A 25,992-nucleotide genomic window follows, 5' to 3' on the forward strand; every position below is an offset into this window, starting at 1 on the left:
TTGTCTTCAGAGATATCTGAAAAAAGGAGGCAGTTCAGTCTGGCACCTGGTACTCTTTGGGAAAACAAAAAAAGGGAAGCAGGTTGCAGTACTGCTCTCTTCTCATAGAAAACTGCAAGTGTTTGTGGCATGGTCCATTGTCCAAGAGTATAAGAAAAGAAGCAAGTTGGTTGTTTCTGTAGCTAAAACACAGTTTCTCCGACCAGATCCAGGATTATCTCCACTGTCTCTGCAGTACGAGACTGATGAAGACGACAAGCAATGTCTGCAGTGACCAGTCAGGCTGTGTGGCTGAAGCCTCCACCTCCCTCCTGTCAGAGTCGACCGGTGGCGCTTCGGTGGTGATGAAATCAAACTCGGTGGGACAGATGTCATCTGTACAGCCGCTTCCACTGCCCGAGCCGCTGGTTTCGTCACCTGGCAGAAGGGAGCGAGGGAAACAACATGAGGGCCACAGGTTACAGCGTTCGTCCCTTTTCTCTGGTCCCGTTCCACCCAGCACCCTGGAGGGGATGAACACCTCAGGAACGGGAAAGTATTGGTGGTGCTGACTCTCATTCAGTAAAGCATCCAAATGAAAGTCACTGTGGTTTAATTAGGTGTTCAAATGCCTTTATGAAAAAGGAGTAGACTGCTTGCACTATGGAAAGCCCTCAGTGTCTTGATGCATTTGTCATGAAGATAAGCAAAAGAAGTAAAAGTAACATACAACGGGAATTTCATGGGACAGAAGAAGATTGGGTTTTATGTTGTCAGCAGCAGAGAGCACAAAACCCAAGGAAAACCATTCCAATAGAACTGAATTATAAATGTGTTCCAAGAATATACTTATTTAATGACTGGTAATGGTTTCTTACTTGTATCCTGGAAGTTGACGTCATTTCCATTATACGCATTCTTCAGTTTGTTAGTCATGACACGTAAGGCCATGATTTGTTGTCGAATGTAGGTGTCTGGCCTTGTGATGTCCACATCTACTTCTGGATTGTTGATCTGGTTGGTCAAGCCATCGTTCATAATCTCAGGCAAGTATCTATACATCAAGATGAATGGTTAGTTCAAAATACAATGTTTCAGGAATAAAAGGCTGGTCATTAAATGCTGTGCTAAGCACTCTGACACTGATAACAATTACACAGTCCTTAAACAGCTCCAGTGAAAACATTTTAAAAATATTGTTTTTAATTTTGCAGACTCTAAAGGCCTTTTTTTTTCGTAGTTCAGTTGCATGGAGAGCAGAAAGGATTTTAGCTCTCCAGCCTCCTAACTATCCACATATTCCTCAGCAACTGAAGAAGTTCATCAGCCAGCAGTAAGTCACTGCATGTTCAGATCCTCTACTGATATGTATGGCTGCACACTAAATAAAGCATCTAACGGTGCATTCTTCTGATTTTATTTCTTCCTGCTTAAAAATTATGAATTCTGTTATATATAGCATATTTATCATTTTGAGATATTTTAGAAGGCTATCTTGAGGTGTTATAGCTCTCCTTGTTTAAAGGAAGCACTCTTAATTTTCTTCTCCAGTTCTTCCTTGCATCCCTTTTTTGACCACCTTGAACAACATGTCCAGTCTATCCAACATCCAGGCCCATAAATGGCCTTGTGAGTTTACCAGACTCCAATATTCTCTTTGATTTGGTCCTTATTCCTTACAAACAGGCTACACTTGCATCTTCCATTTGCTTTGTGCAAATTTGGTGTGGCATTTCCTATCCACCCCACATTTGAATTTTTTATTCAGGCTCTTAGCTTATCATTTCTTGATTACTGCAGCGTCCTCTTCTCTGACCTTGGCAAATGCAGTCTTAGGCTGCTCACAGGCAGCGAGTATGCTTTTGCAGTTATCTCTCCCCTGCAAAAATCAGCCCATGCCTCCAATCACCCTATGGTAAAAGTCTTCATCATCTTTTGTTAAATCTTCACACTTTGTCCCCTGCTGCTCTTTGTTCTCAGGAAACTCTCCTTACAGGCATCTGCAAAGCTACCTTTTTTCCTGCTTTGAATCTCTGTTAAGAATTATCTGCGAGTTTTACAGCTGCTAGGCTGATAAAGGGCTGACATTATTTCTCTGTGCTGGCATGGTATCCTGAGAAAATAGTGTATCACTGCTTCTCTGTTCTCCCTCGTCTGTCTTTATTTACCAACTAACTTTGTCTCATACTTAGACTGCAAGGGATTTGGGGCAGATCTACCCTTTGTTGATGTTCTTTATCATGATGTGATCTATTTTGTAATTAGTTTGCATACCAGGCTATCCTACCGATGTTTGTGGGACTCCTCGTGTGGATATGTGCTCAGCTGGTAACGATAGCACAGCCTAGCTTACCAGTGGCAAACTTTCATGATGCCTGGTACCAAATACAGTTTAAGAGTATTTTACTTTGGTCTCCTTTGTGCCAGACCAATTCTCTACCAACATTCAAATGCGGTGCTGGTGCCAGTGTTATGTTCATACTGGTCTGGAAAATAAATATATTCCTTAAAAATAAATGTGAAAGCAAGGGAGAAGGAAGGACTTTCTCTGCTGAAGTCATGGTTAAGGGAAAATAAGTTTTGTACTGCTTCTGGAGTTTCACAAAATGATGACTGCTTTGCTGCACGAAGGAAGGGTTTAGTCTCATCGTAATAGGTACTTGCTTTGCAAGATGAGACTCATTTGTCATCAGTGGCCTTTGAAAGCTTACATGAGAATAATCCTGGGGGAGTGTGAACATATAAGAACAAAAACATGACTGCCAAAAATACCCAGCCTCAAACTGCGTGTCCTGTTGTTTCACTAGTACCATAACAAGAAATAACAATGCTGTAGGGATCCCATCCAGACTCCTGTGGTACAGGCTTAACTACGGTGAGAACACAGAGCCACCTCCCCTATCGCGGAGGACTGCAAACCGCAGTGTTATGAATCACCAAAGATAGCAATTGGAAATAATTCTGCAGAGCTGCCTGGAGGCAGCAGGATGGAGACCTTGGCACGCAGGGAAGCTCTGGGCTGCAAAGGAACAGCACCTCCATCTGTCACAGGTCTCTACAAATGAAATGGCTGCTGTAGATAAATTACTCAGCCTGGAAGTAAATCAGGGATTTCCAGCTGCAGTTGATTAAAAGAAGTAAGACTGTAAGAATTGCCCTGCTGGCTCAGAGAGGATGTCCATCTTGCTTGGTATCTTGTCCATGACAATGGCCATAGAAGCGGTCTGAAATTGCTGAGCGTTCACGTGGATTGCTTTCCTTGTTTACGAAGGGTTAGCTGCTCTTTATTGCAAGCCATCCGTGAGAAGCTATGGCCAACTCTGAACGGCAGCTCACAGGCTCTCTTTGACTGATTTATGTTTGATTTCATCTTGTCTTATCGTCAATAATAAAAGAAGAATGTACTGACTTCTTAGTAAGCTTTTCGTACAGAGAGAATATGAGTTAGTTTGGAGATTTAAAGCAGTTAGAGAGTGCTCTGTTGTGTGCTTTTTATCAAGGTCCATATTCTGCACTGTGATCAGTGTGGATCTGGTGTCCTTCTGAAGACCATCTAACTTTGAACGCGACAGCCCATTCAGTCGTAGGAAGTGACTCAGTCAATCTGTCACACACCCCCTAGTATCTGTCTCAGAATCTGGTGATCCCCAAACCATTCCTCACCTGGAAGCGTTAACTTCTCAGGAGAAAGGTCCAGTGCACCTCACCTAGATGTCTAAGGGAGCCGTACTGGATGTGGGTCACAAGCAATCCATTAATCTAGAAATCCATTAATCTATGATTGCCTACAAGTTAGGTGGATACTTAAATTCCCAGGCAAATGAGCCTCCTGGCATTTAGGGCATAAAAGCAAAAGAAGTAGAGTGGCTGAGGATTCACCTTTAGGTTTATATAGATGCTAAAACTTGTATGTCTAAATGCAAGTGTCTGCATATGAGCAGAGTCCCACTCTCGCCAGATCTAGTTGACACAAGATCTAGTCAAAACTAGTCAGGAGTTTATTTGTCAGTGGAACAGAGACAGCTGTTGTAGTCCCACGTGCCTTTGGCCAGATGACTAGTTCATTAGATTTCATCTTCTGGGATTTAGTTGCACAAACACAGACATCTGGTGCCATTTGAATGCTCTTGGTTATTCCTTCTCTTCTCCTTACTAGCCCTGAAAGGTGTGGCTTTCCCATATGTCTTATTATCTACGGGCTTGAGGTGGAGATCTTGTATATCTGGGGCATTGACAATTATATTAGGTGTCTTTATTTAAGCAGCTGAATGAAGTCTTGAGCGCCACGTTAGCCACCAAGGGACATAATGCTTGGTGTCCTGCTGCCGCTCCAGTAAGGTTTGAATAGCCCATACGTCCAGTGTCCTATTTGCCAGCTGCACAAAGATGTCTTGACTATCCAGACCATCCCACGTATCAGTAGATAAGTGTGTTTAGGCACTTGAAAAGTGCCTCATTGTCTACACTGACAGGATATTAGGGCCCCTTTCAGGCACCTTAACATTGGTGGTTTTTAAAATGCTCTAGCAGTTCTTGCCCGGGCTCTGGTCCAGATGGGAAGTAGTGTCCTTGTGTCATACTCATCTTAGACATGTCAGAGAGTCTCAAATGACACTACTGTCACTTGGGCAACACAAATGACTCCTTATTGTCTCACCCACAGGCATCTATATTTAAATGCATGAATTTACGTGTCTGGATATGAAACTGGATTCTGCCCTCATTACTGAACTAGCTCACCTGCTTCCTCAGGGAGGGGAAAAAAAGGCAGAAAAGTCTATATTGAACATAAATATCTTTGAATTGTTTTCCTTTCTTGAAAGGACGGGTACAGATATGGGAACATGCAGCCCAAGGTGTTTCATGAGTGACAGCCTCTGAGAGGCAGCCCAGCACATGTTCTGACAAAAGCTTTTTGATGTGTGGGGGGTAGGGTTAAATCACACCGAATAGGAAGCCACGTCTTGGGACCACTTTTTGACAGAAGATTTGTTGCTGGCTGGGCAAAGTTGTTGAACACAGCTGCTTTTGCTGCAGTTCTGTAAGTGGAGACACCCCTGTGAATTTTAAGCTTTGCTGCTGCTTCTGCTCACGTTAATGATCTCTTTGTACGCCTGGCCATTACAAGAACTCTATGCCCATTATAAATGAAAAGAAGAGAAGTGCCAACCTGAATCAGTGTCTCTTCTTTGCATTCTCCTAGCAAAAAAAAAAAAAAATAATTGGCTTTCTTAGCCCTCTGAGTATAGGGAAGCTGAACAACACTGTTTGTTTTCTGCTGTTTGCTCCTTGCTCAGCTATGTCAGGATTTTAGTGTAATTTACATTGTTTTCTAAAATATTAATGCTTTCTGTTCCTCTTAGCCTTTCCACAATTCTTGCTTGTCTCAGCAGACAACACAAAGTTGTGTTTTGGCACATCATAGCCAAGCACCACAAAGCCTACTTAAAACCACTTTATTTATTTCTTTTTTAATATTCAGTTAATGTTCCAGGGTGTCTGGTTTCTTTTTTCTTTTTTTTTTTTAAGTCTAAAAATGACTGATGAATCTTTCAGGTCATTGATATAAATGGTGTAGCTATGAAAAAAAAAACAACAAAAAAGGAGGAATCTTCTGTTTTTTTAAAAGACATCTGCCTTAAAGGGCAGCGTTCGCCATATTTTGCTGCCGCAGCAGCTGCTTACAGTACGACTGGAGCATCCCACCTAGGCAGTCCTGGAGTTTTTCCAGGTGCACAGAATTGTAGGCAATAGGGTACAAAATACAGCACAGGCTTACTCAGGCTGGGCTGGGGGTAGGCAGTCACATCTGGTCCAGAAAGATAAGTGCAGTGGAAAATTGGCTTGTTTGGCTAACTAGATCACCTCATCTGATTCTGTTTGCTCAAGAGGTAATCCCCATAGGATATTTTCAGGTTTTCTCTTTTTTTGCTCCATCTTGGAAAAAAGTTTGAGGAGACAGAAGGAGAGGGAGAAAATAGCTCACCTGCCAGTTTATTGGGAAGAAGAAGCTGAAAAAATAAACTAGAGACATCAATTAAGAATAGGCAGTTTTTGCACTTACCAAGAAGTGGTTTATTCACACTTTCACTAGTGGTGCTAAATGGTTATCTTTGCCTACCTCCAGGTAAAGGACATTCAACTTATTCTCAATGCAAACCTTGTTTGTTACTGTTCTCACTTCAGTAAAAGTCACTTATTCAAGGCCTAATACCTTGGATTAGGTTTAAGTCCTAAAGCCTGAATTCCACCATTCCTGGGAAAATTCCTTAATTTCTGGAGAACATCAATTAATGAAGAGGTTATAAGCTGTTGTTAAGAATTTATCTGCATGTAGGGAAAGTACTAAACTTTTGAGTTTGATCTTAATGGTGTTTTTTAGGTCCTAAATATATTTAAAAAATCTGTCTCTGCATTTGGTAGAAGACATCAATTCTTTAAACATAAAATTATATTCAAGTTCTTTTGTGAATACAGATATGATGGGGAAATCCTGTTGGGCATCTCTCTAAAAGGCACTTTGTCTGAAGTAGCTATTATTTTTTTTTTAATATGGATTTTTCAAAAAAAGAGATTCATCCACCTAATAAATGTTTTCCCATTTCCACAGCCCTTGCTTTCTACCTGATGTGGCCGGATTAAAACCATTCTTCGTACAGGATCAGCAACAAGCCAAGTGCACCCTTCCAGAACGCCAAACGGATGACTCTTACCCTGTGATTATTTGCAAATTGGTGACCTTCATTTGGTGACCTGATGTCACTGTAAATAAATCATGATAGCCAAGTGGTATCTGGGGAGTGTAATAACCACAAGTGACCTCGGGTGTAATACCTCTCTCAGGAGAAGGCCTAGCTTTCATTTTCTGTGATCTCAGGTTTGCAACTTTTCCTCTGTAAAAGCAGCATCAGAAAGTGATGTGTAAAATGAAACACGAGGCATAATATCTATCTGGCAATTCAAAGTTTCTAATTCTTTATGTTTGATCAAATACTAGCAACAAACTCCTTTACCAAAAGTAGCCAACACCGTGTTGTTTTCTTACTCGTAGCATTAATGTCTGGGATAACAGAAGGTGGCTAAATTTCCTTTCTTCTATAATGGGCTGTTGTCATAGTCTCTGGAATTCAAAATGCAACTCTTAATACAGCACAGGTGTGCTTATGATGGGTGACACAAGAACACAAATAGATGTATGCATATTGGCCAGGTTTTGCTACCCTTGTTCTTGTGAACTAGCGTTTGATATCAGATACTAATCAGTACAATCAAGGAAACATTTATGTTTTTTTTTTTATGTTGCAGTAAATGTCCTTGTTCGCCAGCCAAGTGGTGATTTTGCATCTAAAACTAGTTATTTTCAATAATATTTTCAATATTTATTTCATATACAGGCCATGGCATTCTATGGTTTCTCTCTGATTTATTACTATTCTCTCCACCTAAAGCATTTATTGAATTCTGTTATTAAGACTATGACTATACATTTCCTCTGTGAATGGATATGAAATAGAAACTGGACAGAGGAGCAGTGGCTGGGCCTGCTGAAACTGTATCTTCAGGTGACGCTTTGAAGCTGTGATTCCACATCCAATGAAATGTCTGTGTTAAATTAGTCAAGGAGGCGATCAGCAGAGGATAGCTTTTCTCAAAGGCTCCAGAACATTAATCTCAGAAGGCATCCAGAAAATAAGCAGGCTTCTCATAAGATAAACACTGCAAAAGGAGAGTGAAAAACTACATGCATAAAATGCACCTCCATAACTCCCAACAGGTGTGGAAGTTGTGCTAGGCCCTTCACTACAGGAGCAGAAGAGAGCTGAAAAGCGTCGGCCAGATGTGGTACAAACACCAGCGTTGGTCATGGAAACCAGGAGGGATATTAGCAGGTTTGAGCGCTCTTTTGTAGAAAGAGCAGCACATATCTCTTATTAATGCACGCATCCTGATGTGACGCATGGCACCCAGCTAGGAGGCCTGGAAACTCCCTTTAACTGCTGCAGCACACCGGCCTGGGGTCATATCTTACAAAGCCCACCAACAAGAAGACATACAATAGAGGAAGATAAAAACACGTTTATATTTCTCTCTTCACGCTGTTCCTTTGTGATGAGCCCTGTAACAGCCAGACGCTCCTCCTAGCTGTCTTTCTCAGGCTTCCCAGGGGCTTTCTCTGGATCTGGGGCTTAGGAACTGAGCAGTGACTCCTGCTTTTGGATAGATCTGTTCGTGCGTGTCTCAAAGTGTGTTCAATGGGCTAGCAGCATCCCAAACAGCCCTCTGCTCTCACCTGTAAAATGAATTCTTTTGAGCATTATGTGGCAAGGCTGGGAAAAAGGGCGTGCGTTCAGTGCTAAACCTCCCCCTGTAAAGCGTGCTCCTTACAAACATGGTTAGATGACGGGCTGGGTGCAATCTGTCTGTGTATCTGTCCATCCACTCATCCATCCATCCATGTAAAATGGCATTTAAGAGGTTTGTGAGTTTTTTCCTATGTTGTCTTATATTCACTGAGTTTTTATATTTTATGTGGTTGTCTCTCTTTTTTTTCCTTGTTTGTATTTTTGTTTGGCGTTTTTTCTCTCTCTCTCTCTTTTTTTTTTTTTTTTTTTTATTGGCTCATTTTTGTATTCTGGCTTCATTTTTATCATCAGGTAAAAGATTCCGGTCTCAGAGTGCCAGGGAGTATCACTGCTCTCCAGATTCAGCACTCACCAGGCACTCAAACCTCTCAAGTCCTCCTGTCTCCCCACAAGCACAGGCTACCGCTGCAGACTTGAAACCTGACTACCCCCGGCGTGGTCCTTGAGCCAATTCCTCTCTCTTTTTCTCAGCAGGGATAATGAGATCCTCTCCTTTGTTGGCTGATGAATCCATGCTGGGACCTTTGGAGACACCTGCTCATCTGCCAGCTCCAGCCCTGCCACAGCCAGAGCCAAGCAAACTTCAAAATTAAAACTCACAGAAAACTCATCACAAACAAGGGCAGACGACCACAGTATCTCTGATGAAGTAACATAAGGTCAAGCCTTCCACACATGATAAGTAGGAGTGTTACATTTATTCTCTGCTGGCTATTTTTCAGTTGTTTGGTTCCCCCTCCAGCAACTAGCCCTAAGCTTTGCCAGCCAGAACAGAGCCGAAACCCCAATTTCTGTTTCATCCCAGTATGATATCCCAAGAGTGCAATTGCTTCACAAGCTGTCAGTCCCAACACAGGGATGCTAAATGGAGCTAAAAAGATCTTTGAAATCTCGGTATAAATTACCCTTCTGGAGCCGAACCAATGAATGTTTTCTGTGTTCACATGCTGACACACTGTGCACATTTACCCTCACTCACACTCTGGTTTTAATGGCACCTTGACAATAAGTAACCCCGGCTACAAGCTGCGTGTGAAAAATTACTTATTCTCCCTATTTCTGTTTCACAGAATCACAGAATCATAGAATTGTTGAGGTTGGAACGGACCTTTAAGATCATCAAGTCCAACCATTAACCTACCCTGACAAAACCACTTCTAAACCATGTCCCCAATACCACATCTAACCTTTTTTTAAACACCTCCAGGGATGGCGAATCCCCCACCTCCCTGAGCAGCCTGTTCCAATGTTTGATAACCCTTTCAGTGAAAAAAAATTTCCTAATATCCAATCTAAACCTCTCCTGTCTATCACTTGTCACCAGGGAGAAGAGGTCAGCCCCCACCTCTCTACAACCTCCTTTCAGGTAGTTGTATAGAGCGATAAGGCCTCCCCTCAGCCTCCTCTTCTCCAGGCTAAACAACCCCAATTCCCTCAGTTGTTCCTCATAAGACTTGTCCTTCACTCTTCTAAACAGTTTTGTGCAATGCCCTCTGTTTTCTGATTGCTTCGGGAGAGACGGGCATTTGGACCGAGTGCGGTGGCGAGGGGTCCACCTCACCTCGCCTTGGTATGGCCGTTCCAGCAGTCCTCCTCGATTGACGGACCGGCTGTCACGCGCTCATCCTTGCAGATTGTGTAGGGTAACGTTGACCAGAACTTTTTAGAGAGCTTTAGCTTTTCTTTAATGTCTGTTACCTGATTAAGAGACAACGAGAGGGAAAACAGGTTAAAAACATAAGCCACGTTAACTATCCTGTTAAATAATAAGTTGTTTAATTCCATAATGGTGATGATGGTGAAGGTTAAACGGGCTGAAGGTACTAAAATTTAAATTCCTGTATTTATGAGCAAGGCACTCAGCATTCGGGTTTGGAGAGTACAAATAATCAAAGTCACCTTTTTCCACAGGCAAGACATTAATAAAAGCGTGTTACATCTTGGTCTTTCTAGTCTCCATTTGTCTAAGGTTTTCTAAATATACATCTTTCTAAGAATTAATATGCCTTACAGTCTGCTGAGTGTAAATTCAGTTAAACTGTGTACATCAGATAAAATGTCTCACCCACCAACTCGGTCATGCCTTAGATAAATATTATATTTACAGCTACATGCACAGGTTCTAAAAAAATCATGCAGTGCAGAGCTGATGTTGAACCGATTTAAGATACATAAACTGAAGGCATTGCAGTACATTTGGGTCTCAGTAACAGCGACAAGTTTGTGTATATACATGCATGCAGAGACTATATCCATCTTCACTGTTAGGTGTAGACAAATATCTGTAGCTACATACAGACTTCACATTCCAGAAATGTTGGGACAGTATCGAAAGTTTCTTACATTATAAACTCCTTGAACAAAACCTTAATTTGGCATGATTCAGGCAGCAAGCAGGAATAAACTCAATTTCCAACATCAACTTAATAAATAAATGCTCTGGCTAAAATGTTATCAGTTCTTGTTTTGCCTTTGGTTTACTAAAGTGGAAAAATCTACAAGAACAGATAGAAAACACAACAAAGGACAGACTACAAAGGATGAACAGTGCCACTGTTGTTCTTATGGAAACAGATGCATTTCACATTAAGTTGTAATAGAATTTAGGGGAGCTTGTTGAATAGCTTTCAAAGGAAATTGCTGAGCTTTATTCTTTTAAAAACCAAGGAATAAAAGCTCTCCATTCTTCCATTCAATTTTGAGATTGGCTTTTAGGTTGTTGAGGTACAATATTGTACTTGGCTATTTATCTCTTTTATCTTTTGTTCTGAAGACATGATAGCTCTCTGAGCAAATGGCCCACGCTGCTTTGCAGTGCTTAAACTCTGTGGAATGTAGCTTTATAAGCCAGGAGATAGAAACAGCCAAGGATTTTATTTCAGAAACACCATCCACATTTTCACCCGTAAGAAAGAGGTAGGACAGTATTTCGCTGCATGAGTTGTTGCTGGTGTTTCTTGCCATGACGGACACCTTATAAATCTCCTCCCCACCCCTTGCCAAGCCCTAGTTGCTTTGTTTTCCTATGAGATAGGATAGTAGCATTTGCAAGCCTTTAAAGTCTCAATAGGGGAGCCCTGTCAAGCCAAAAATTAAATTCCAGTTTACAGACGGTGGGCAAGACTTCAGCAGCAGTGGGGATGGTCATAGGATTCCTGTCCTTTCTGATGTCTTTGGTCCATGGGACCAGGGTCTTTGGGCGGACAGTAGTAAAAACCCCAGGGTCCCTGCTGGTACAGGTAACCACCACAAGCAACTCAGTTAAAGTGCCCAGCATTCATGGTGAGCTGCGTAAAAGCCTGTTAGGCCCCAGCACGGTAAATCAGATAAAGAAATCCCATAGAAAATGTAGGGGAAATAGTTTGTAGAGAGGAGGGTCCATTCATATAAGCTTGGGAAAGTTGAGAGCCAAGGGGACGGATTTTCTCATTTATTGCCTGTGCCTGGGTAACTACACAAGAAACCTGATTGGTATCAGTGGTGAGTAATTAGTTTTCAGAGCAGTAATTTTGTTGCTATCTGGAAGTTATTTTAACCTATTCAAAACTCAGATGTTTAGAGTTATATTCAGATTTCTACCGTAATCAAATCAGGGCTGGTGCTGTGGGACTTGCAGCCTTCTGTTTTGAACCACAAGTGGGTCAGCACCACTTGGAAAGTAATTTCTCCCCTTGGCCCTTGTAAAGGATATAATGTGCAGTACAAACCTTGTATTTTCATAGAAGTCAGCATAAGAATGGAGAGAGGTTCTCCCAGCTCACATGCATCACATGTTTTCCAGATTCTCCCTGAAAATCTAAATGAGAACTCCCATTCCCCAGTCCCTTCTGAAGGTATTAAATGATGTTTACATACTCTATATGTGTACTGCATACGGAAAAAGAAATCATTAAATTTCCTAACAATAATGATTTCTTTTTTTTTTTTTTTTTTTTTGCATTTCAGAAGTGCACCTGGTAAAGTAAGATGGCCCTTACTTTACCCAGGATTATTGGTAAATGACAGCTAATTAAATCTCACGGACAACCCCCTGAGGTGTCATTTCCATTTTAGAGCCTGGGGGAGAGGGAGACATTTACATAACTCACAAAAAGCAGCAATAGCAAAAATGACTACCGCTTAGGGAAAGGTTACCATTTGCAGCCCTCACTAGGTGCCTCCGATTCAGGTGCATTTTAACACTTTTTATGCCCCTCAGATACTTCCCTTCATAGCTATCTCCCCCTCCCCATTGCATTATTTCACCGTCGACCTTTAAACAACTTGTGGAGTCAGCCTGGAAGTCTTGCTCTTTCCTGCTGTGTGACTGGACCTCTGTTAACGCTCTCAGCTTTTGCTGGTGGAGTTCACGCATCTACCCAAACAGTTCCTTGAACCTCAGCCTGAAACTGGTTTCCTGGAAGTGCAGTGTGGTTTCTGATGGCCTTGAAAGAGGAATGATGACTCCCCTCTTTCAGGGAGTAGCCTGATGGCCACGTTGACTTCTGCATGATCGACACTTGGGCAGGCAATGACTTTGGAACGCTTTTAATGTAAATTTAAATGCAGAGTAGAATTAGGTGATGTAATGCCTGCCATGACAAGTAAAATTGTTGCCTGTAGATTTTGGTGGCTTCAGTTCTGGGATTTCCTCAAGCATGACCATAGAAAGTCTCTTGTTAGTCCCCGTGGTTACGCATGTTCCTCTGTACATCGTTTTGATCACGGCTAGCGTTTAAAAAATATGGAACAGATGTGCAGTCCCTTGAAAACGAGATAAAAGCCACTAAGGATTCAGTTAACATTGCCAGCTTGTGATTTAGGAAGTCAGACTACTGTATCCCCCCAGTGACCTGTGGCCTTGTAAATGATGCCCTGGTATTTCCTATTCTTTGAATTAAAGATTAACTTTCAAGCTCACTTAGACTTCTGTGGAAACATTTAAACACAAGACGTATGCAATTTTGATATTTTACATATTTCCTTTCCACTTTCTCTAGCAAAGATTTATTTGGATTAAGACAGACGGATCTCTCTGGCTGTAGTGAGCCTGCCTTTCCCTAGCTATCTTCCTGACGTAGCCCTGATATTATATTGAACCGCTTTTTTTCAGCTGCTTTGGAGGTACTAAATTTGTTTTGAATGGCAATACTTTCTCTCTCATAAGAAAAAGGATATAGCAGGAGTCACGCAAAGAGTTATATTTTTAATTTATTGGGGGATATATAGAAATTGATATTAAAATAGCCTGGCCTTCATCTGTAATTGCTAACAGAAGAAAGGCATTACTATGTAGGTGAGAAATGTTAAATATTTGCATCTTTTCCAGAGGGAAATTCATATCCAGAGTTATGGGACCGGTATAGTTACATGCCCCACATTGAGAACCATGATTAATTTCTTATTTCTGTCATTGACTTCTTATGCGACCGAGGCAGTCACGTATGTCATGCAATTCCTCAGCAGAACTTGGAACAGCACCCATGAGCTCAGTTCCAGTCCCAGTAGCATGGGTTCAGTTATAAGCAGGTAAATAAAGCTGACCAACGTTCCTGTCTTCTCTGCTTGCCTTGCGCTCCAAAGCAATGAAGTGAGCTAAAAAGCAAGCCCATTGTTTTAGCAGGAATCAGACCTTAGCATTGCTTGTTTTAATTCAGAACGCCTGGATAGATCGAAAGATTCACTGGGATAATTCAAAAGAGCATTAAAAATGCTAAAAATGACTACATTTTAAAAGGTATTGTCCTGGTTTGAGAGACACAGGACTAATTTCTCTTCTAATGCTTGGGAAAACTGCACTTTTAGAAGACTCCAGTGTCCGAATTTGTGAAAATATTTACTTTACAGCCAGCTATGGTGTGTGGGTCTCAAGGTCTCAGTGTTTTTGAGCTAGCCAGGTTGCAGGGATGAGGAGGAGCAAGACCCCGGCACTTGACCCAAGCTGGCCAACAGGATTATTTCATACCATCAACGTCACACTCATTATAAATTAGAAAGTTTGCTGCGAAGTTTGCTCTCTCTCCCTTGATGGCTGCCATCCTGAGAACTTCGTGCCCTGGTGCCGGACCCCTGAGGCCTTCCCTTCCTCCTGAAGCCGTAGCGCTCGCAGTGTCCGACATTTGCTGTCCACTGCTGGGAGTGCACAGCTTCCTACTGGTAGAATTGACTGAGTATAATCTTTGCATATTCTGTATTGGTGTCGGGATCAATATCAGTTCTTTAGTGCTATTAATGTTAATTATCTAATCTTATTCTATTAAATCTGTTTATACTTCAGCTCTTGGGTTTTCTTGTTTTTCCCGATTTCCCTTTCCCAGGTGGGGAGGGGTCATTGGGTGATAGAATGATTGTCTAAATGACAACAAATTGTTATGGGTCTCTCAAACCATAACAGGTATGAAAGATCCCAGAAAGCCAATTGCCCATGGAATCCACTTAGGGTTAGTTTCTGATGGAAACACGATTCTTTGGCAGGGGCATAATGTACACTTAGAAGCAATGGGGGCCAAAAAGCATATTTTAAAGGTGGGGGCCCTAAAATAAGTTTAAAAAAAATATATTTTCTTTTTTCTTCATCCTCCCCTGACAAGTCGTCCCCTGACAAGTCCATCTCATAGTCCTTCCAGATTTATCACCCCCGCCAATATAATCCCTACTCCCACAGATAGAGGAATATCAGAAGATGTTAAAATACTGTTCAAAGATGGTGGAATGCATCCAAAATTGACCCAGGTTTAATGTAATAAGTGAAATAAAATAATATGGAGCCTTGCTTGTGTTAAGAAGAAAATCTTCTCGTTAACCATCTTTTCTTCTTCCTGATATTTTTGCAGTGCATTTTTTTTTCTTGTTTATTCTGCAATTTGGGCAGATTTTCCTTTTGAAATGCAAGCAGAACGTTCAGCTTGCCTTTCTGTTGATACCTTCTCCCTGGGGACGTTCAGAAACACCTCAGTGCAAAGTCCCACTGGGAGTTAAACCTTTATGCTCTGGAAAAATGTACAAATGTTTCTGGCTGCTCACTGGACGTTGCTTCTCTGGTGCACCGGGGTGCTGCTCCGGATGACGTACTGTGGGTTGGTGTGTGGCAACATAGCTGCTTGGGAGATGTTTCAAAGTGGATGTTTGTGATGAGGAGCTGTAATTTCAGGGGCTTCAGGCCGAGTATGTAAAGTGTATCCTACCGGTGTGTTGTACTAACAGAACAGCTACAGTCAGTGAGTAGAAAGAGGTCCGGGGTTTTGTCTTAGAGAACAGACATGAAAGTAGCCATCACAAGCCGCATTCGTGTCTGTGTCATTTCTTAAGTCACATATTTCTTTGCCCTTTAATTCACAAGCACCGTTTAACTAATGCCACTTCTTCATGCTACGTTATTTCCAGGTGAAAAAACAGGCTGTTTTCTACTGCCTGCTGCTTGCTCCCACCTAGACATGTCTAACGTGCCCAGCCACGCACCCAGCACCTTCGCAGTCTTCGTTAAAAATGATGTGGAGCTCAGCTAATGACAGGCAGCTTGATAACAGATTTATGGATATGGTGCTTGACCACCTGCGCCGCGTGTGGGATGGTGAAGAGCATGCCCTTCATCATGGGCATGGCCGGGTGGGAAGAACAAACAGATCATCACGACCTGATTTGTGTTATGCCGTGCCAGCAGAAAACCGCGCCGGACTTTCCATACATCGATCAGTATTTATGTCCATTAGGGATTTAATCTGAAAGCGTTCTAAGACTAATGGCCAACAATTTGTTTAGAAGGACTAGATTAGCAAGCACACATTGTATACTGGCTCTAACGGGTTGTTATGTTTATGTCTCTGCTACATGTGGGTGTCACAGTCAGGGCAAGAATTGTGTGTCAGAAGCAGGTTAGTAGAGGACAGTTGGGTATCTTAACTGACAGTTTTGCTTGTAAACTGGGCTTAATAAAAAGCAGTTAACTCAGACCCCTAAGGGCTGCCCCTCGAGAAAGATGTGTCTCCCGTATGTCCTTTGTTACATCTGCCAGCTTCATAGAGATGTCTCAGAGGCACTAGGCATGTATGTATAAGCAACTGAAACAGGCTCCCTTGATCTCACCCAGGTGTGTGACTTTAGCTAAAGAGGATCTCTTTCTCAGAGGTTTTTTTAAGGCACCTTCATTTCTCCCCTGATTAGATCTAGGGAGCTTGGGCTCATATTTTTGTTTAGAATAGCTCATTAGGTGCCCAAAATTTCAATGCACATTAGGTACCTCAGCAAGGGCGACCCGCTTCGATTCCGAACAAGCGAAGCAGAACTTTATTTTGCTCTATACGGAGATTATTTTTTCATACATTATACATTTCTACGCTTTCTCACAAAATAAATTTAAATGCTGAGCCGCTGCCGAACCCCCATGTCCTTGATCAGGGATTATTTTCCATCTTTTTAAAAAGCAAAGGGCATAGGGCTCGCATTCGAGCATCGCAGCGCCCCAGCTGCCGGGGAGCACCCTGGATCTGGGGGTTCCTGGAGATGGCAGTGTTGCTCAGGCTTTGCGCTGCCGCCAGCCCCCCGACGCACACCCGCGGCGCTTCCCAGAGAATAAGACCGTAGATTGTTCCGCTGAATATAAAACTGACAACCCTGTTATTTTAAACTCGAAAGTGACAGGCTGTTATTTTAATGAGGTCTGCCAGTGCCAAGGTTAACCAAAGCTTTATTTCCCCTACAAAACGTTAAGGCTGCGGTTCTAAAAAGGGGGCTGTGAATTTTTACGGTTATTGATACTTTCTCGGTGCAGAGAAGTTCTGAGAATTTCACCCAGGCCTTCTTGTGCAACAAATGCTTGTTTTTCCACCTCTTTTTTTTTTTTTTTTTTTTTAATTTGACTTTGTGACTTTAAATGTTCCGGAGCTCTACCAATAACTGCCTGCTCATGATTCATGTTTCTGCACAGAAAAGCAGATGACAGCTCTTCTAATCAAGAACTGACGCCGAATCCCAGTTATAAAGCACAAATGAGCACTTGGGTAATTTGTGAAATAAAACAAGTGAGCCAGGCGACTTTCCAAAGCAAGATTTTTCTCACCAGAGTATTTTAAAGTGAAATGAAAGGATTTTTTTGCTCTCATTGCCTCTAAGGGCTATCCACATCCTTGAGCAGAAAAAAGTTAAGGCCTTTAATAACAGTAAGTAAAGAATGACTATTGGCCCTACTGAATTCTCAGACTAACGGATATATAACTTTAAAGAGTTAGGGTGGGTTCAGCTCCAATGCTAATATTCCTACACTTATGTATCTACATTTGCAGTACAGTCCACAGCAACCCAGCGCTGACTCACTTAAGTTTCTAGCGCCATTTGAGAGATGCCTGCAGCGACCTGGGCAAATCTCCTGTAGGTTTCGAGTTTTATGTGACTGCCCGGTGTACTGTCTTGGATGATCTTGTTGCATTTCGCTTCATTCAGCTTTGATCTGAAACGGGCATTTTAAAGCAATCCAGGTTGCCTATTGCATGTTTGTTTTAAGGAAAATAAATTACAGGTCTTCATGAATGTTGACATGTGCCTGTGTCTCCTTGCCATCTCTGGTCCGGCAACACTTGTGCCACAACATGGCGTGTTATCTGGCTCCACGGGCAGGTGCCATTGCCCGTGTAAGGGGCTAGAGTGTCACTGCTCAGAGCTGACGGCCCCGTGCTCAAAAATAACACAGGCAAAGCGAGCACGTGCCTTATGGCACTGCTGTCTTTTTGTGTCTTAACCCCCACCTGGAGACCTTACCTCCAGCAGCCACTGCAGCTCTGCAAGAGATTAACGCTGCCTCATATCATCCAATGGAGAGTTTTTTAAAATAAAAACACTGACATTATTGCTTACAGGCATGTAGAGCTTGATACCATACTCTTCCCACGTTCAACACTCATTTTGGCTGGGGAGAGAGGAAGGGGAGGAGTGTGTCAAATGGTGGAGCAACCTGGGCTCAACTTCTACTCCTTTCCGTAAATGTGCCCATTTACCCTGGCCCTAACTTCTACTCCTTTCCATAAATGGGCCCATTTACCCTGGCCCTTGCTCTTGGCTTGATTTGCACAGCCAGTCCGCCTCCTGAAGTAGGTATGTCAGGCCAAGTTCACTGCGCTTGGCTCCCCAGTAAATAAAAACATTGCTTTTGGAAAGTGGAAGCTACTGGAAACATCAGCACCCTGAAATGGAAATCTGTAGGAACTTGAAGAAGTTTTCCCCTCTCCTGTAATAGCTGGGAGCAGTGCTAAAAAGATGGTCTATAAATCTGATTCAAGCAAATCCAAAGCACTTGGAGGAATCAGCTTTTTTATTGCCGATAAGTATAAAAGTAGCACCAGAAATATGCTGGAATCTTAAAAAGAAAATGCCAGAGGCTTTTCTATGGCAAGGCTTAGCCATTAAGCACTGATTCTTTGTGAACAGTCCTTCATCTCCCCAAGAAAAATGTTAATAGCTAATGTAAACAATTACTGATAGAGTGTTTCAAGCTTATACAGACTTTCATTTGTCCTGAAAATGTTCATCCGGTACCAGTAGTGAAGTGGCTGTTTCTTCTCTTAAAACTCAAGGGTTTACAGGGAATTGCATGTGTTATAACAGACAAGTAGTTCAAGCCTCCCAACAACTGTGAGAAGCATATGATTTTCAATGGGCAGCGAGAGCTGGGATACATCCTTTCTTAACAGAGCAAGAAGGATAATTGTACTTCATACTTGAAGTAGCCTTACATTTAACTTCGTTTCTTCTAGTGGTTACTTCTTGACATAGCTCCATTGCCTTCCAAACTGAAGAAGCTCTCAGCAGACACTCAAGGCCCTGAAATAACTCAAGATTCAGCAATAAGATGACAGCTACCCTGGCAGCAACTTCTAGGCTTCTGACCTTCCTCTCCCTCACCCACAAGTGGCACATCCAGCTGTTTGCCCAGAGTAGACAGCCATGGAGCAAAGGCAGTGCTAAGGTGGTCGAAAATACAGAAAGCAAAGAAATATGTAAAGCCAGAGTGTGCAAGTGAGAATTTTGGTGAAGGATCCACCTTAAGATTTTGAAATTACTGTACACTGTTATGAAATATTTGAGCTGTCATCCATACAATACCAAAACTAGTAGAGTTTTCCCTGTGGACTTCAGGGATCTTTTGGCATTGTCCATTTTTCAGTGCCCAACTACCTCTTTTTTAGCTGTAAAAGCACCCACTCTTCCATGGCAGGCATTCTTATGCTGCAAAGTGATTAATTAATTAGTTCATTAGACTATAACACCTTTCTCGGCCCATTAAACCCTAATTTTAAGACTATTGGAAATCTGTTCCCTCTTTTTCCATGCGTGTTCCTACCAGAGAAACGTATCGAAATCTCTCCCCCCACCACTACCCCCACCCCCCCGACCACGTCTTCTGCAGCCGGGGGTGTAGACCCCCCAGCCTGCCTGGGCGGTGGGAGGACGGGCGTCCCCGGAGGACCCCCCACGGGGGACCGGGCAGGTACCGAGCCCTCCCACCTCTCTCCGGCTGCAGTTTCTGAGGCTCGTCAGTAGGTGTCGGCCTCCCCCCCTCCCTCCTCCCCCCCCTCCCCCCCGCCTCCGCCTTAAAAAGGGGAGGGAAAGGGGGGTTTGGGAAAAAGAGGGGTCGATGAGCCGAGGGCGGGGGTGGGGAGGGGATGCTGCGCGGCGATGCTGCGCGGGAATTGCCGGGCAGGCGGGCAGAGGGGCGGGCGGGGAGGGCTGAGCATCCCTGCCCGGCGCCCGTCGAGGTTCAAACCCTCTCTCTCATCCTGGGGAGGGAACGTCAAACCCCGCAGGCTCAGCCCAAGGGAGGGCGGTTGAGAGAAGCGAGACGGTCGAGCGGGTAAATTGTCCTTTCTGCGCATGGTAACCAGTAGTCGTGTTTTACTGGAGCGCCCCAAACTTGCAGGCACAGCATGCGAACTCCTGCTTCCTGCAATAGTACGTTTTCATTTAATCCAGAATAAACGCTTGGTAGGTTTCCCTCCCCTAGTGCTTCTGGTTGCCAGTTATTCAGCTTAACTGAAACTAGAGCCTGATTTCAATGGCCCGGATATTTGCGTTCTGGATTATTTTAGTCCAAATATACAAATCTGCATTATTACAAGTGGTGAATATATACTGTCAGGAAAGAAATAAAAGTCAGCGTAAAGGCTTTGTGGCACTGCATGTGCTAATTCAGGTGATGTGGAGTTCTGTATTTCTTTTTTGCCAAATTTTCTTTCCAGACTCTCAAAGGAAGATACACAATTTCATTTTCAGAGTTGCTTCAGAGAGATCAGAGAGGATTCAACAAATTGGTGTTATAGAACATGCAAATATAATTTGTTAAAATATTTAAGTCCAAAATGAAAATCACAAAAGATTTAGAATGAAAACAATAATATTTTCAAAGACAGCAAGATTTACCAAAGGGCATTTCTGGCAAGGCGAGTAGGCTCAGCATGAAAAGCACTTATCAGGAAAACAATCAGAGTCAGAGAGAGCCTTGTACTGTAAATCTACTATGTCAATATACTAATGACTTTCATCACCTTCCTGCTGAGGAGAGGGTGGCTTATTCTGCGCTGATGTGGAGTTGCACTCTCTTGTCCTTTCATGATAGGGTTAAGTACTCCAATTACTGCATCCTAACAGAACAACTGCACACAGCTCCCTCAGGGCTGCCAGGGACTCAGGAAGATGTAGGCAGGAGACATAGAGGTTGGGTATGGGTCCAGCTACCACTAGTGTTTAGGAATCACTCCAAAAGGAGGGAGAAAATTTAAGCCCAGTTTGAAGTACAGCAAAGTAATGAGGTGTTCTCATAAGATTTTATCCTAAAGGAGAAAAATCTAATGAGACTAATCGATTTCCTGTTTTCTGCCGTGGCCGGGTGGAAAGTCACAAATTTAGGTATTGCAAGATTGGTGTTCAATCTAATCGTGAATCAAGAAATGAACTCCTAGGTTTTGGTTCACTCTGAAGCTAAAAGAGCTGGGACATGCTTATATCTGGACTCCGGAGTCTGAGCCTGGTGACTCAGTGAGCAGTATGAATTCAAGGAGCCCTGCTCACCTCTGCCATAAATTCAGTACACTCTGCAAGACCATTTGTGGAATCTAATCTGGACAATTTAAAGAACAAACACCGATGGAGAAATTTTGTATGGATAAGAATGGGCACAGTAGCAAGCACTTGAGGCATACTGTGTGAATCTAAATGAGAAGGTGCCTGTCCCAAGGAGTTTTCATTCCAAACAGAAAAAGGGAAAGCAGAAAGAAATACCCCTATTTTGTACATATACATATATGAAACATGCAAAGAAAATTACTTGAAATCAAACAGGGAGTCACTGGATAAACAAATCATCATTCCTACACCTCTAGCACCTTCCTCATAATGAAAAGTCTATTTTCCTCCCTTGGGTATTGCTTTAGGTAATAAGCCTCCCCACTCCTCCAAAGATATGTCTACCTAACAGTCATGACAATATAGCGTAGTTCAAGCTACATTTAAATCAAGCAGGTAAATACAGCATGCAATTTAGACTTGGTGTTACTGCTCACGTATTTATGGTGGCTCTTGGGCAGGCTTTGTAGGTTGCCATCCATCTTCCTGCCACTGCAAGCCTGCTGCTGGCATCTATGTCACCGTGTTGCTGAGGGGGACACACCACTCTCTGGGTGCCGCTGAGGCCTGAGTCAGGCAGCTATGTTCGTGAAGTTGATTTCGTCTCTCAAGAACGAAGAGCAAACACCAACCCGGGGCTGGATGGGAAGGCAAGCCAGATAGGAAGATGTGGAGGAGGTGGGAAGAGCTGGGGGAGGTGAAGCTGTGGCCGCTGCTCCTGAGGGCCTGGGAAAGGGGAGGCAGCTCTGGCCGCTGCCCCGCATGTGCTGCGCTTTATTTGCCTCCGCACGTGCTGGGCAGTGACAGCAGCGACGTCAAGCCTGCCTTCTGCGACGGGCACCGACCACCTTGCTGTGCCTGCCCCTTCCCCCTCCCGTTAGCGTTAACGGGAGAGGCCCCTGCGTCGCCGAGGCTAGAAAGGGAGGGCAGGCTGCATGGCTCAGGGGTGACAAGGATGCTCTCACTGGGATATATGGGGCCCAAATGGGATGCGGGAAGAAGAAGGTGCTCTGCATCTTCTGCTGCGGGCTGGGTGAGGGAAGCAACGCTACAGGACCCGAAGCAATCGAGCTGCAAGGGATAGCTAGGGAGTCACTTCACAAAGAACAGCGAAATATTCTCGTCTCATTCTTCCCTCAGAGCCCGGGCAATCCTCTGCCTGCTCTTCACTGCTGCCTGTGAGCACAAAAAGGTATAACGGAGCACTGCCTGCTGCAGAGCTGCCTACAGCTGGCAGGCAGCATCCTGCCGCCTGCCCCTCTTGATGGAAGCGGGTAGCTGGACGGAAGATCGATGCTTGCTCCTCGTGCGTAGGCAGCTTAAAAGCAGCCTAGGCTTTGCGCCGGCACCCTCAGGACTGAGGCAGCTGCACGCGGGTTATTTATTTGTCTCTTTTTTTTCAAAAAGTGCCTTCCCCACCTTAGCCCGCCGCTGCGTTTCAGGGAGGATTCACGCAAGGCCACGCCGGGCACTCGGTGATCGCAAGCTGCGTTCCCACGGCCGTGAGTCGATCATGAAAATAATGACATTAAGAAAGTAACAAGTGCTGCGCTTTATTTGCCTCCAAAATCTAGAAGCTTTAGAATTCACGTTTTGCAGGATTTAGTAATAGTCACCAGGGCTGGAAAATTGGATTTGTTTTACCATAACAGTGAAGACCGCAGATTTTAAGAAAAACAGTTTCACAGAAGATGTGGTGAAAACCCTAGAAAATTTGCATTTTTGTCTATAAAAAATAAACCCAGACTTCTTTACAGCATAGAAAAAAATAAGAATGGAAAAAAAGCAGCCTCGCAAAGGGTAGTGTCACAAATGAGATAAAGATAATAATAGAAAGATTCGCATTTTCTGTCTATTTTACCTATAAAACCAGTGATATTTTCCAGCCAGGAGCTCTTCACCAGACAGAAGAGATTACCCTCACTGAGTCAAAGCTACCACTGATACTGAATGCATAAAATATAGGCCAGTGCCTGAATTATATTTTCAGGAGCATCCCATAAGGATCCTGAGCTTCACAAAGTCTTTCATTTCTTATCCTCTTAATTGGAGTATTTCAAGGATGTCATTTGAAAAGCCTGGGATTTGGTGACATGAAGTAGAAAAGGACCAGGAAGATATGGGCACAGGGTGGAAGGGTCCTAGCTATGCCCCCGTAGGAGTTGGTATGGGTATGTGAGGAAAGACCAAACCCCACCATCTCTGAATTACCTGTGAGAGGAAAGACACAGTGTTGACAGAAAGGAAACGTGATTTTTGGCCAGGGAGTGGGAAAATCCCCCTTCTACAGTCTTTTCCTTCAAAGGTTTCAGAGTGGTTTGAGAAATTAAACTATAAGGAAAAATTATGAGGACTCACCTAAAGTATAAACTCAGTTAATTGTTTTACCCATCAAATTGTTCAGCTGCAGTGATTATGCTATAATTTATAACTCATTCTTTAGTCACTGCAAATTTACTTCAGTACTTCCCTGAAAACTCCTTGATGGTAATTTATGCAGGCCAAAGTCATACTGTGTCAAATGTGTCTCAGGCTATCATGCTTCATCTGTCCATCAAAGCCAATAATAGTAGACATCTTGAAAAAAAAAAAAAAAGTAGAGGAGCAGAAGTCCTTATAATGAGTGAGATAATGCTTGGGATAAAAAAAAATAAAAGGTAAGAATGGGTTTCAGACAGACTGTTCTGCTGTTCTTACATCTTTGTGTACAAGAACAACATGTTCCTAGAGGGGACCTGGTGTTTGTGGAGGAAAGGGAGCAAATATACAGTTGCTCTCAAATGTGCAAATGCTCAGAGAGGGGTGGCTTGAAAAAAAACAAAACCAAAAACCCTGTGGAAAGAAACAGCCCATCACTGTTTTTTCTTTATTGAATTCCTATGTACAACAGAAGAAAGAACATGAAGCAAATATGGTGTTCAAGGAAAAAAAAAGGAAAAATATACTTATTAGCATGCCTTTTATTCTGCACTGTTAACATCTTGCTGTAGTGTAAAACAATAGCCACGAGGAAGAACAAGGAGCAAGAGAAGTATAGAATCCTAATTGAGATTTCCATCCTAAGCACAACACTCTAATGATTGCTCATTCATTTGGCATTCCTCCTCTCCCTTAGTCAGCACTCCGCGTGGCAGCATTGTCCTGTGATATTTCTGAGTAACAGCCTGACCTACTGGTCATTTGCCTGCAGAACTAACAGTTGCTGACTACTCTGCCCTAAATATCAAGCAAGTAGTTACATTCTCTCTTGTTCACATCTTCAGCCACAAATGGGCACATACGAGGAGGAACAGTCATGCAGCTTTGGTCATATGAATTCAGCAGCTACAGGGAGGAGTGATGAGGTTTAACTTTCTTTGCCACAGCACTAATAACTTACCATGAAATAAAATGAAAAATTTGTTCCTTCTCTTCATTGGGTTCTTTTCTTTCTTTCTTTCTTTTTTTTTTTCCTTTTTCTATTTTATTTCTCTTCTCTTCCCTGTTTCCCTTGTGCAGAGGAGAATCTCCCTGTTCAGCTGTCTCAGAGTTGGCTCTGTCTGTCCTGCATGGTCAGAGTGTGCTGAGGTTGTGGTCCAGCTCGCTAACTATCTCAAAAGGGTGATGGTACCTCCAGCTTCGTCCTATAAACACTTGCAGGGGAGCTGACCCCACTGTATGAGACTTGACAGCCTCCAATGCTCTGTGAGTGTGGAGGACGGTGCCCCACACCATGGCCAGGCATGAGAGATGGGGAACAGGAGCAGCTTCAGCCAGTGGGTGCTGCCTCCTACTCGTACCCTGCTGCCCGAATGTGCTGCCCCTGTCCCCCTGAGATGTTAAACAGGTTTTCTCAATGCCTGACTGGCAGCGAACAGGGGAGCAGCGCTCGTGCAGTCACACAGAGATAGGAGGACTCTTCAATGACCTGGATGAAGGGATAGTGTACCCTCAGCAAGTTTGCTGATGACACAAAACTGGGAGGAGTAGCTGACACACCAGAAGGCTGTGCTGCCATACAGAGTGACCTGGACAGGCTGGAGAGTTGGGTGGAGAGGAACCTAATGAAATTCAACAAGGGCAAGTGTAGGGTACTGCACCGGGGCAGGAATAGCCCCATGCATCAGTACAGGTGTGGGGCTGACTTCCTGGAGAGCAGCTCTGTGGAAAGGGACCTGGGAGTCCTGGTGGACAACAGGATGACGATGAGCCAGCAATGTGCCCTGGTGGCCAAGAAGGCCAATGGCATTCTGGGGTGCATCAAGAAGAGTGTGGCCAGCAGGTCAAGGGAGGTCATCCTCTCCCTCTACTCTGCCCTGGTGAGGCCGCATCTGGAGTACTGTGTCCAGTTCTGGGTTCCTCAGTTCAAGAAGGACAGGGAACTGCTGGAGAGGGTCCAGCAAAGGACTATGAAGATGATTAGGGGATTGCAGCATCTTTCTTATGAGGAAAGGCTGATGGACGTGGGTCTTTTTAGTCTAGAGAAAAGAAGACTGAGGGGTGATCTTATCAATACTTAAAGGGAGGGTGCCAGGTAGATGAGAACAGTCTTTTTTTCAGTGGTTCCCAGTGACAGAACAAGAAG

At 43.4% G+C, this 25,992-nt stretch overlaps 1 protein-coding gene across 1 annotated transcript in view; it reads right to left on the minus strand.

Annotated features, from left to right (window-relative positions):
• Positions 1–214: 214 nt before the first annotated feature.
• GPC6 (glypican 6) overlaps positions 215–25,992 on the minus strand; it is a gene marked incomplete at both ends in the record, with an annotated part of 788,000 nt that continues 762,222 nt past the window's right edge. The window contains 3 exons of the mRNA XM_082479868.1: positions 215–417; positions 858–1,033; positions 9,904–10,040. Coding sequence (XP_082335994.1) covers positions 215–417; positions 858–1,033; positions 9,904–10,040 — 516 coding nt within the window. The remainder of the gene's footprint in view (positions 418–857; positions 1,034–9,903; positions 10,041–25,992) is intronic.

The sequence above is a fragment of the Vanellus vanellus genome, assembly GCF_965231255.1.
Source record: "Vanellus vanellus genome assembly, chromosome: 1".
In the NCBI taxonomy this organism is placed as follows: domain Eukaryota; kingdom Metazoa; phylum Chordata; class Aves; order Charadriiformes; family Charadriidae; genus Vanellus; species Vanellus vanellus.